The sequence below is a fragment of the Primulina eburnea genome, chromosome 3 (assembly GCF_022965805.1).
Source record: "Primulina eburnea isolate SZY01 chromosome 3, ASM2296580v1, whole genome shotgun sequence".
Classification (NCBI taxonomy): Eukaryota; Viridiplantae; Streptophyta; class Magnoliopsida; order Lamiales; family Gesneriaceae; genus Primulina; species Primulina eburnea.
In genome coordinates, this window is record NC_133103.1 from 8,190,288 (window position 1) to 8,202,982 (window position 12,695).

The following is a 12,695-nucleotide window of genomic DNA, read 5'->3' on the forward strand; positions in this document are numbered from 1 at the left end:
AGAAATCTAGAGGTATTCAACATGGATATTTGTAGACTCTATAAAAGTTTTGAGGTATCCAAATTAGGATTTGTAGAGTTGTTAAAAGTAAAGTGATATTCAAATTTGATTTTTGAAGACTCTATGAAAATCTATAAGTATCCAAAATTTCCATAGATTTTCCATGATTCTTATAGATTTCTTTATGTACAAAATTTAAAACACTAGGTACAACAATTAGAAATAAAAAATTCTCTTCTACTCAACCTCGAGATTTTGGTAGACTTTTATCAACAAATTTTTGCACCCACCCCATATCGGCGGCCGCTCTTCTTCTTCCTGCACAATCTGTAAAGGGGGTGTATTCCACCTTGGAAATTTAATTACTTTTATTGAATTTTGTAGAGTTTAAAAGTCTAGAGGTATTGAACATAGATTTTTATAAACTCTATAAAAGTTTTGTGGTATCCAAATTAGATTTTTCTAGAGTCATGAAAAGTATAGTGGTATTTAAACTTGACTTTTTAAAAATCTATAAAAATCTATAGGTATCCAATATTTCCATAGATTTACAATGATTCTAATATAATTATCTATGTACAAACCTTAAAACTCTAGGTACAACTATAAAAACTCAAAAATTGTCTTCTACTCACCCTAGAGATTTTGGTAGACTTTTAATAGAATAAAAAGACAGCATTTTCTCATTCTCACCCATATATCTCTCTTTCTCACTCAAAAGACGGTGTTTTCTCCTCTCTAAAGACAAATCGAGGGTTTCTCCAAATTTAAAGGTATGAATCTTTTCTTGAATCGTTATTGATTTGATAAAAAAAAATATATTATGATTTATATATATTCAAATCATGGTGAGTTGATGGATTTTCCACGAATTTGAGAGAAAAAAAGATGGCGTCATTTGAAAGAACACTTGAGAAGCTTTCTGGTCGTTGGTATACTATCTGTTACAGCAATTCATATGTTATAGTTCTTTTCATAAAATACTTACATACATCTCATATAGGGGTGTTCAACTAATGTTTTGTTAGTTTTAGATACAAATTCAAACCAAATCATATCGTATCAATTATATTGCTAGATACATTAAAATTAATTTAATAATTTTAATAATATTTCAACAATTTCATAAGGAAAAGAATAACTTTCGTCAGTGTAAAGATTTCATATTTTCATCTTATAGGTTAGGATCACCAAAAGGCCAAATAAATAAAAATAAGTAAAATTACCTTGGGGAAAAAAAAAGAAAAAAAAAAAAAAGAAAGCTATTTTTACTGTAAATAGACCAATTCACGAGCCTACTAATTTTTTTTGGTAAATTCTTTCATTTAGGCTTTTTGTATAGACACGGTGATTGAAATTTTAATTTTATTAAATTGAATTGTGATTTTTTTCATATATTAAATATATTTACCTTTTAAATAAATAAATTTATTTCAAATGAATATGTTATTTATGTTAAATAATTATTAGTTGGAAGAAATAATATATATTGAAATTTTGATTTTGTTAAATGTAATTGTAATATTTTTTACAAAAAGTCTACAAAAGTCTACAAATATCTATCAAAATCTTACAAAAAGTCTATAAAAATTCATGAAATTCTGTTTACAAACATGTGAGATTCTACAAAAGTCAATAAAAATCTACCAAATTCATGGAAATCTATCATTAATGTGTCTGTTTCATAAGGCTACAATGAAAACGAAATAATTGCAATAAGAATCTATGATGCAGTTACGTTTGTGCGGGCTTCGACCTAGGACAAAACACGACAATCTAATGATTATATTATAATTTATATATATGACAACATAATTTATTTAAGAAATTGAAAATATATATTTTTTTAAAAAATGTTTTTTTTTTTGGCTTAGAAAAAATAATCTTACTCTTCTCTTTTCATGTATCTAATTTGTTTTCCATAATCAAACAATTACGTACATCCAATTTCGGGCAACTGCTACAAAAAATAGATTTTTAATCTACAATAACATGATTTTTTTTTGGGGTTGATGTGAATTAATTAATGCAAACATGATTGCGTTTGTATCCAAAAACCAGGCACGAATTATTATTCTGAAAAACTACATCCTCGTAAATGAAAAACAAAAAACAAAAATTCAAAGCTTGCTAGTATCAACAAAATTCAAACACTCGCCTCCTCCACCTCTTCGTTTTCCTCTTTGCACAACACCAATTGCGTCTGCACTCTCTTGATCCCGCCCACGGCTGGGTTGGGGGAGGAACACGGCGAGGATTGGCCAGCGGCCCCCATCAACGACAGACAGCCCTCGCTCCACGACCGCCTGATGGGATAGGAAACGACGCTGTACCGGGACGAATGCTTGCAGCTCCCGCGCGATTCGTGTAAAGCGCAACCGCAATTTTTGTGATACGGCCGCCGTTTGACACCCATGTCTCCGCCGGAGATGCAGCCCTCGAACATACCCCGGAGAAGCCCGTCTCCGGCTGCCCCCGTCGCCATGTGATACTGCTTGCTTCACCGCCTGCCTAGTCTATTTGGAAAATGAATTTGTTGGGTGTTCTCTTTGCATTTGATGGTTGGAATCGATGGGCGTAGGTTAATTGAAGAAAAAAACGTGGGGTGTTTGCTAACGTGTTGCGTGAGAGACATTTGCGGCATATGTGGGCAGCTTTGTTGCATGAACCGGCACGTATGGAGGTGGTCTTTGGGACGGTGCCTTTGTGGGGCCAAGTCCTCTCACCTATATTTGTAAAAAACTATTTTTTAGTAAACTATTAATTACAGATATTTTGGAGCGTCACTTACATCCAAAAGTCAATTGGCGGTAAAAAAATTCACGATAAATGATATTTGTGTTCTATTTCTATTTTTTTTTTATTGAATTTAAGAATATTTTTTCTGATAATTTTTTAAGCTAGACGTAATATCATGTAATTTATTTATTTAATATTTTAAAAATGTAAACAAATATTTTATTGAATTGTGATATATTTAAATAACTAAATTAATCATTTACTGAAATGGTTTTTTTTTTTTAATTAAACGAAGATGAAATATTTTTGTAATTTATAGAGTACGTTTTTCTTTATAAAAATCACACTGATCTCAAAAAATAGGTTCATCGTCTATTATATGACTGGTTATCTAATATAATATTTATCTAATTATCATAATGAATATATTTGATATACTAAGTAATAATATAAATACCACTTAGTTAAGATTAAGAGTAATGTTATTTCGGCAACTCGACAGAAAATGATATGCCCATATTCAAGTCCAACCAAATATCAATCAATTTAAGTTAAATACTCAATTAAGTTCGATAAATTGTGAGCTTTAAAAACCCATCTCACAAGTTTCAAGTTTTTCAAACCTAAGATTGAAAAGCTTCCGGTCACCAAATTTATGGAAAACGAAGCATCACCATGATTTAAGTCTCTCTAAAAAGCAATTATTGGAAACAATGGTACATGAAAGAATTCAATGCATGAAAATAATTAAATTAAATAAAATAATATTGAAAAAAAACAAATAAATACATAAATATGATTCAAACTCAAGTTTCCAGGATAACAATTTAAGTGGCATAAGAAATAAGGAGATATAGTGCAAACTCGAGTCCCTCGACGTGTACATTCGAGCTTGTATCATAAGTTCTCGATTCGAAAACTCGAAAAAAGGGATTGCAAGTGAAGCTGAAATCTCAACTCAAGATCCAAGGAATGGGGAACGAACGACTTATACTGAAAGCCGCATCGTACAAATCAATAAAACAAACATCGGACAAAGAGGTCAAATTTTGCCTCATATATGAAATAAAAATCTAGCCACCAATGCAAATTCCAGTAAACTAGATAGCAAATACAGCAAAAAAAGGAAACAGGAACAAAATTTTGTAAAGCATCTGTGCATCAGATTCGAACAACTGTATACGGTCGAAGATGAGTTTAGTCCAGCTTCACTGAAGAAAACAGGTAATGCACGAACCAGAATGATGAAAGAAGGCCAATCGTGCCAGTTGCGAGCATAATGGCTAGGACCATGAAGAGTGAATGACCCAGGTAAAGGGTAGCTGAGACGGGACCGTTCAAACTCTTAAGATCAAATATCAGGTAGTGGATAGAGAACAAGAAAATGTATATGGCGACAGAACCGGAAGCAAAGAAAGATTTCCACCACCCTTCCACACAAAGATGCATGTAAGTAAGAACAAGGGATACCTCAGCACAGACTACCACCAAAAGCATAAGAACTATGAGGAGAAATCCAAAAACATAGTACACGCGACCCATCCAGATGCTTGACATGATGAAGAAAAGCTCGATGAAAAGTGTTCCAAAAGGAAGGGTACCAGCCCCAAGAACCAAAAGCCAAGATGGGTACTTCTGAGGAGGGATTTCGCGGGGAATTTGGTTAGTTCGAACAGGATATTCAAAATGAGGTGCCTTTGCACCATAGTAACCACCCACGAGGGTAAGCGGAACCGAGATACAGAACCACAGCAAAATAAGTATGACAAATAATGAAAATGGAATTGCTCCAGTGCTGTGACTACCCCACAATAGGAAATTCAAAGTTGTAAGAATGAGAAAGGATATACCGGGGAAGAAACAAGCAATGTTCCATGAGACTGAAATCCATCCCTTTTTATTTCCATTGAAGATGGTTGTCCACATCCGAACAGCGACATATCCAGCCGCAATTCCAAGAATCATGTAGAAAAACAGCATACCAGTTATCAGTGTGCCACGGGATGCTGGGGACATAAATCCAAGGGCAGCAAACAAGATCGTCACAACAGCCATTCCAATAATCTGAACTCCGTCTCCAACCATCACGCACAAAAGGGATGGATTAGTAGGCACACGAAAAACATCACCCACGATGAGTTTCCATCCAGACAACTCCTCGTTCATCTGGGCTTGAGCTTCCTTGTCGAGTTCCTCATACCGAGTAAGATCTCGCCTAACAGTCCCCAAAAATATTACAAGAACAATTCCAGCCAGGAAAGTGACTACCATGAGCGAGTTCAGAATCGAGAACCAATGAACTTTCGCTCCCTCCATTTTCAAATACACATCCCATCTTGATGGCCACTTGATGTCCCTCTCTACAAATGACACCTCATATGTAAAAACCAGTAGCTCATTCTCTGTAATAGCCATAGCATAGCCATGGCAGGTGTGTTCCCATCACATTTAATTGATGCCGGGTACTTGTCATACGCGTCCAACTTCTTCAGGGAGTCAGCATTGTGCTTGAAACTGCAAGGCTCCACCTCAAAACCAACAACCATGTACCCAGGTGCTTCGGAACCCAAGTTTCCATTTGTCGGTATCAACTCAGCCGCATCCCCAGTACCCATAACATGAGCCACATTGGGCTCCTCGTATCTATTTACAAGGACTGTAAATTTCAAGTGATTAAACAAAAAGTAGCCATCCTGCGACTTAGCACCAACAAGGTAACCAGTCCACCTCAATGTAATTCCATCCTTCTGTACATACCGAATAGCAGGCAAGTTATCAAGAATCACATTGACCTGATACATCTCATCAATCCTCTTTTTCAGAAGTTTTGATTCCTCTGATGACAAAGGCTTAGTTTGGCACAGAAAAATCTCAGTCTGATTCGTGTACATCTTAAATCTATACGGAGAATTCTCAATCCTATCTCCCAGCAGCTCACCAAGATTTTCTGCACTATCCTTAATACCCTCTTTTGGCTCACAAAACGGTAAACTATAATAGCTAAAGGGTATTTAAGTCTCTATTGAAGTCAAAGAATCGACCTTCATATTCAAGACATCACCCACTGCATATTTGTGAGGGTAACTACCAGGGAGGTAAAACCCGTGTCCTAGGTGAAAAAACGCCATGAAAATAAGCAAGACCCAGGTATTGAATTTGGAAATAGATTTCATCATTTTCCACTTACTGGCAGATCTGGATAGCCCAGATGGGGAAATCGCGAAAAATGCAAAGAAAACCAGTTTTTGCGCAGGATAACTGTATTATCGAGATCTGGAATGTAAATCAGAAGATTTCAACTAGTTGATTTATACAAGTCCCTTTGAAACGGTACGAAAATAATGCACGGTAAAAGCAAGAAAAGTAAATAAAGCGCGATTGAAATGATTCTCAACGACAGTGAAGATGAAAGTAAGCGTTAAAATTCAAGAGATCTTACCAAATCCTCGAGTGAATTGCGAGTAAAAAGCACAGCGAAACTGGAAAACTAGCAGCTTCAGAGAAACTGAGGGTTGAAACTGAGAGGAAGAATCTAAGATGTAACATTCCATTCATGATAAATCCTCGAACGAGACTTCCGAAATTAAAGAGACTCATTTAACCAATCTCCTTTTTTTTCCCCCAATATTCAAACGATAACTTTAATATTATATATATAATTCTTATTATATTAATATTCTTCCAGAACATCTACGAATATTAAATCATGATAAAAACATATAATTCTTATTTTCATCAAATCGATATTCTTAAGAAACTATACATAGATATAAGTTCATATTTCTTACGATCACCGAATCAAAATTATTTATAAATAGGACAAATATTTTTTACAAGTCAAATGATGAGAAAAGACAAATTTTCTCGGTCTTTTAATTATTCTTCATGTTGACTATTAGCTGTGGTATGTGGATCGGTTAAAGATTGGATAAATAAATAGAAATACGTGCTTCTTTTAGGCGAAGAGCATCTAAGGATTCGATTCGAAGGTCAGCTGCAGCAATGCCGGGCGGGACGATTGGGGCGGCCGGGATACCGAAGGAGAGGGCCGAGGAATATAAAGGAAGGGTCACTGGTTATGTGATCATTGCTTGTGTTGTTGCCGCCGTTGGCGGATCACTCTTCGGCTATGATATTGGGATTTCAGGTATTGTTTCGGCTGGGTGCGTGTTATTGTAAAGATTTTTTCCCTAAATATATGCCCAATAATTTGAAATTTTCTGGGTTTTGTTTTATATTAAATGGGCGATTCTTAATTTGATAGAAACTAAGTGGCGAGGATAGAGATACAGAGGAATCTATGTGTGGGCCTTTTTTTTATTTTAGTAAGAGAAATGAATAAAATGAACACGAGTGCCGAAATATATGATAAATATGAATTATAAGAAGATGTACGGAGAATCAGAATTAGTGATTCTTTCTGTGTTTTTAATCAGGAGGAGTCACATCCATGGATGGATTTCTTGAGAAATTCTTCCCTGAAGTGTACAGAAACAAGAAGCATGCTCATGAGAACAATTACTGCAAGTACAATAACCAAAAGCTTGCAGCATTTACGTCATCACTTTATCTTGCTGGTTTGGTGTCATCATTGGTTGCATCTCCGATCACGAGGAGATATGGCCGTCGAGGAAGTATAATATGTGGTGGTATAAGTTTCATGATAGGAGCTGCACTTGATGCTTCAGCGGTAAATCTCGTCATGCTCATTTTAGGCCGACTCATGCTCGGGTTTGGTATTGGATTTGGCAACCAGGTAAACTTGATGTGTTTTGGCATGTTATACACAGTACACTACTTTACCCATTTGCAATCAAGGAACCAAAATATTGTTAATCAAACGGCATGAAAAGAGTTTTCGTAAAGCGTTTCATATCTAATATTCAAACAATTCAAAAACATAGATGCGAACTATACATTTTCAAATATAAGTTGCCATCGAATTAGTTTCCCTTTTTAGTGTTAAAGGAACTGTTACTGCCCATCCGAACCTACTATAGTATAAGAATGGTGGTTCTTGCTACTTCATTGGCAGAACAAGATATAGTACAACTTCTTCAACTCCCTTCACTGATTCTCCTTGCTGTTGAAGGCAGTGCCGCTGTATTTGTCAGAGATGGCACCAACCCATTTGCGAGGTGGCCTTAATATGATGTTCCAGTTGGCCACAACGCTAGGAATTTTCACAGCAAATATGATAAATTTTGGAACAGAAAAGCTTCGTCCTTGGGGATGGAGGCTCTCCTTGGGGCTTGCTGCAGCACCGGCTATCTTGATGACTATTGGAGGAATCCTACTGCCCGAAACGCCAAACAGTCTTATCGAGAGAGGGTTCCAAGAGAAAGGAAAAAAAGTTCTTGAAAAGATCAGAGGCACCAGTGATGTGCATGCCGAGCTGGAAGACATAATTGACGCGAGTGAACTTGCTAATTCCATCGAACATCCATTTAGAAATATACTCGAGAAGAGAAACCGACCACAGTTAGTGATGGCGATTTTTATGCCAACTTTCCAGATACTCACGGGCATAAACTCCATTCTTTTCTATGCACCAGTCCTGTTTCAGACTATAGGATTTGGGGGGAATGCATCACTTTACTCTTCAGCTTTGACGGGAGCTGTTCTTGCTTCATCAACTTTTATCTCTATTGCAACGGTTGATAAATGGGGTCGTAGAGCTTTGCTGATAAGCGGAGGAATACAAATGGTTGTATGTCAGGTATGAGAAAAACTGATACTTTGTTGAATTCCATCGATCTATAAATCAATTACAAAAGACAAGATTTTCAATGGACTGCATAGTCTCTTCAGAGACATTTCCATAGTTAAGATGACATTGAATATCAGTTAGTCTTGATTCACCATACTTGCAAGGGTCGGATTAAAAATATTCAATTTGGAGTGGAAACTAAATGTTGGCCTATAGATTTATTGGAGGGTTTGGGTTGTATTTTCTAATATTTATATGTGAAATTTTAATATTGTCAATCGGGAGGACGACTACCAGCTGCTCCTGCTATGTCTAAAGCTAAACAATATTAATCACACACAATTCGATACACTCGTAGATAGCCTTGGTGTTCTGAGTTTTTACTTGACGATACCTGATCATGCCTTATATTGCAAAATCAGGTGATAGTTGCTATAATACTTGGACTCAAATTCGGCAGCGACAAGGAACTTTCCAAGAGCTACTCAATACTAGTGGTGGTAGTAATCTGCCTGTTTGTGACAGCATTCGGATGGTCATGGGGCCCCCTTGGCTGGACTGTGCCGAGCGAAATATTCCCATTAGAGATACGATCAGCAGGACAAAGCATAACGGTAGCAGTAAACCTTTTCTTCACATTCATAATTGGCCAGTCTTTCCTTTCCCTGTTGTGTACATTCAAGTTCGGGATATTCCTCTTCTTCGCAAGCTGGATTACAATAATGACCATCTTTGTGTACTTTTTCTTGCCTGAGACTAAGGGTGTTCCCATAGAAGAGATGATTTTCTTGTGGAAAAAACATTGGTTTTGGAAAAGGCTTGTGTTATAGGTGACAAATACTAATGCATTTAGAGGTAAGCGTACTGAATCATTTGTTGAAATATGACACTATTTAAATTGAAATGAAGCACCTCAGTATTTGAAATTTTATGGTATAGTATGATATATCAAGTGTTTTTTATGCAAAATCCCTTAAGGTTATTCACAAGTTAGTATTCCTGTGATCCGTGTTTTAAACATATAAAAAAAATTGTTTAAGAGACGTGGTGGCTTTAAAAAAATGAAATTCATACTATTGGTTAAATATGAAAGGTGTTGGAGATTATATTTTATCGGCTTTTTAGACAAAAAAAAATGGAAGTCTTTTTTTGGTCATTTTTTTACATCATGTCCCTCTCGTTTATCAAACCAATAAATGTGATCGCAAATAAATGATAAATATGAAAAATTCGCTAATAATGAATTCGAATAAACGAAATATTTATGTGTAAACAACAATATTCTGTGTATCTTTGTTTGCAAAGCTCAAGTGAATTGAATGGGAATGAATGCCCACTATTAATTCTGTTCTCTCCTGTACAAGCACACCAGTAGAACAACATTTTTTCTTGAGTAATCAAATGTATATACATACACGAGGGATGATTCTTAAATCTTTATCAAGATAATATTCTTAAAGGATCGTCGATCCCATATTAGGGAGACAAATATGTACGAGATCCTTATTCTTAATGAAACTTTATCACCTTCCAACACCAAAGCAGAGGAGTGGGCATAGATAAGAACAGAAACATCTTTTCTTCTTAGGTTGTTTTGCCAACGCATCCCTCTCAGCAACAAAATCAGCTATATACTGTACAGCAGCCTGAAAAATTAACAATACAAAAGGTCAGTGTTTGCAGAAACAGCCGACAGGCCGGATCACTACAGTGATACATAAGTGGCATACCTGAGCGCCCATTTTCGTTATATGCATCGGTGGCACTTCCAGTGGAGTTTGATCAGCTCGAAATTTTGTTAACTTCGACAGAAATCTAAAGGAATCAGGCAAGATTTTGATTTGATTGTCACTTATGTCGAGCTCTTCTAGAGTCTCAAGCTCTCCAAGTGACTCTGGCAACATTCTTAGGTCAGCAAAATTCTTCCCCACATTCAGTTTCTCCAACCTTGCACCAAAACAAAGTGTTTCGGGTATGCTCTCAAGTTCATTGAAGCTTGCGTCGAGTTCTCTCAAGTGTGAAAGATTCCCAATGGTTGATGGTAATCTTTTGACCCTGTTATAGTGAAATGTCAGGATCTCTAACCGTTCAAGCTGTCCGGTTCCCTCTGGGAAAGCTTTGAGATTATTGAAATCCAATCTCAGTTCAACTAGTGAAGTGCATAATCCAATCGTGTGAGGAAGTTCTTCAAGATCATTTGTTCCCACATTCAATCTCTTTAAAGAAGTTAGATTCCCAATTATATTTGGTAAGGTTGAGAAGCGGTTTGAACTTAGATCAAGAGTAATCAGATTGGTCAAGTTCCCGAAAGTCTCCGGAAGTGACTTTAACATATTTGAAGAGAGACCCAAATCGGTCAAACTACGCATCTCACCAAAAGAAGAGGGAAGGTTTAAAAGTTGGTTGCCGCGGACGTCAAGCTTCATCAAGGCTCTGAGATCAGCTATGGATGTCGGAAGAGCCATGATACGGTTTTCAGATAAATATAGCTCTGTCAGTGTTGATAACTTTCCAAGAGACAGAGGAAGCCATTCGACCTTATCTACCAATTTGCCCCGAAGATCTAAAATATTTGCTTTCTTTCTAGCAGAATTCTCGATTACTGCAGCCAACTCCAGCAGATCCAATTTTTCAGCCTCTGCCTCTTCTTTCCCTGGAAAATTAGATGAAACACATTTAACACCGAAAATCATTTATGACCATACCTTGACTATGCTACACATTTGAATGAAACAAATACTTGAATAACAAAATTTCCTTTCTTCCCTAGATAAGCTGTACTCGAGCCGTAATACAAAAATGGATGTTGCTATGACAAATCTCAGTGAACTACAGACTATCTATCTGCTTCAGCAACTCAGCCAATAATACAAAAATACCCGAAACAAACTCATCCTCCAAAGGCTATGACTGACAAAATCCTAAACCAAGATTTGAATTCTTCGTATATTCAAAATGGTGAGACCAGAATCTCCATGTTTTATCGGGAAAGAAATTTACATTCTACATAAAATTGCACACGAAATTTGACCTGCCACCTGCTTCTCACAGCTAACAACCTATAAACAGTTCTCAAATCTTTCTCTCTCCTTTTGTTATTAAAACTGCAAATCATACGCTAGAGTTGCTAAAACATAAATAAGGAAACAAGTATTATCTAATACAAACCTGAAGATGGAACAATTGCATCTGTTTTAGAAATTCTTGGCAAAGAACCTTTGAAATCATTAACCACACTCTTCGAGTCAACTTCATCGCAAGTTTTCGCAGTCATCACAACACTTTCTTCGAATTCATCGTCAACAGAACCCGAATCATATTCTTTCTCCACATGTTCATCCCCAGAAACAAGCGCGGATACCTTCTGAATGAGTTCATCAAACACCTGAAAAATCTTGTCTTGCTCGATCAAGTGCGCCGCCTCCTTCTGCTGCTCGAGGCATCGAAACAGAACCATGGATTTCCGAACTTCTTGCAGCACAGAGAAGAGTTCAGGGGGCACGTCCTCTGGTGGAGATTGCATGGAAATGTCCTCCAATTGAAGACTCTTCTCTGTTTCCACCGTCTGGACTACAGAGATGGCAGCCTCGACCACTTGGATTGAGGGTCTCGGCGGGAGGGTTTTGTAGATTCTGGTTATTTCATCTACTGTTTCTGCATATGCGGGTGTTGGAATAGTCGTCGCCTGAGCGGAGGCCATGGCGGAGAGGAGCTGCGTTGTCGTCAGGGAAGACTGAAGAGGATCAATGGGTTGAAGTTGTTTGGTCATACATGAAGCTAATCATCTATAATTTTTCAGAATAAGCAAGGTTCCAAATTTTATTAAATCTTGATATTTGTAATATATCATCAATCAAATTATGATAAATTTATTTTGGAAGAAACAATAATTATATTTTTCTACATATAATCATAGTTTAATTAATACGCTGTAGAAGTAGAATGTTTGATTAATTAGAGCAATATTATAACACCTAATGAAATCTTGTCTTCACACTTCAAAAGTTCCATACTAAAAAAAATATCAAATCAAAGAAGACGACTCACACACATACATATATACACACATTCGAATTCATTAAAGTAAAGGAATATGAAATCGAATGATCACGAGTTCAATTCTCTTAATAATTTGATATGATTTGCTTGGACTAACTTGCAAAATATATATCGTATTAGATATAGAGAGTAATTGATAAAAATAAATAAAAATATGACACCGCGTGTAATATAAATATAGTAATCT

The 12,695-nt window shown here is 36.3% G+C and overlaps 2 protein-coding genes, 1 long non-coding RNA gene and 1 pseudogene across 4 annotated transcripts; 1 reads left to right on the forward strand and 3 right to left on the reverse strand.

Annotated features, from left to right (window-relative positions):
- Positions 1-3,508: 3,508 nt before the first annotated feature.
- Positions 3,509-6,427, reverse strand: LOC140825979 (uncharacterized). Its single transcript, XR_012116766.1, has 2 exons — positions 6,179-6,427; positions 3,509-3,732 (listed from the first exon to the last, which is right to left on the reverse strand). It is a non-coding gene; the product is annotated as an uncharacterized lncRNA (long non-coding RNA).
- Positions 3,713-6,185, reverse strand: LOC140825977 (transmembrane 9 superfamily member 11-like; annotated as a pseudogene).
- Positions 6,428-6,598: 171 nt separating the features above from the next.
- On the forward strand, positions 6,599-9,374 carry LOC140825978 (sugar carrier protein A-like). 2 transcript variants are annotated; one of them, XM_073188055.1, is made up of 4 exons: positions 6,599-6,886; positions 7,176-7,495; positions 7,832-8,458; positions 8,872-9,374. In XM_073188055.1, exons 1-4 carry the CDS (start codon positions 6,742-6,744, stop codon positions 9,277-9,279), a joined length of 1,500 nt encoding a protein of 499 aa, XP_073044156.1. In that variant the 5' UTR covers positions 6,599-6,741; the 3' UTR covers positions 9,280-9,374. The 2 variants fall into 2 exon arrangements, with proteins under 2 accessions (XP_073044156.1, XP_073044158.1); XM_073188057.1 differs by lacking the exon at positions 6,599-6,886 and having other exon boundaries at positions 7,316-7,495; positions 7,836-8,458.
- A 322-nt stretch (positions 9,375-9,696) lies between these two features.
- LOC140825980 (uncharacterized) lies at positions 9,697-12,653 on the reverse strand. The gene is made up of 3 exons (XM_073188058.1): positions 11,618-12,653; positions 10,180-11,102; positions 9,697-10,095 (listed from the first exon to the last, which is right to left on the reverse strand). Exons 1-3 carry the CDS (start codon positions 12,216-12,218, stop codon positions 9,973-9,975), a joined length of 1,647 nt encoding a protein of 548 aa, XP_073044159.1. The 5' UTR covers positions 12,219-12,653; the 3' UTR covers positions 9,697-9,972.
- Between the last annotated feature and the right edge of the window lie 42 nt (positions 12,654-12,695).

Coding starts and splice junctions, on each gene's coding strand:
- LOC140825978 (XM_073188055.1), top strand. CDS start 6,742: ATGCCGGGCGGGACGATTGGGGCGGCCGGGATACCGAAGGAGAGGGCC. Junction 7,496..7,831: donor GTATTGGATTTGGCAACCAG/GTAAACTTGATG, acceptor TTGCTGTTGAAG/GCAGTGCCGCTGTATTTGTC. Junction 8,459..8,871: donor TACAAATGGTTGTATGTCAG/GTATGAGAAAAA, acceptor TTGCAAAATCAG/GTGATAGTTGCTATAATACT.
- LOC140825980 (XM_073188058.1), bottom strand. CDS start 12,218: ATGACCAAACAACTTCAACCCATTGATCCTCTTCAGTCTTCCCTGACG. Junction 11,103..11,617: donor TGCAATTGTTCCATCTTCAG/GTTTGTATTAGA, acceptor CTAATTTTCCAG/GGAAAGAAGAGGCAGAGGCT. Junction 10,096..10,179: donor TAACGAAAATGGGCGCTCAG/GTATGCCACTTA, acceptor TTAATTTTTCAG/GCTGCTGTACAGTATATAGC.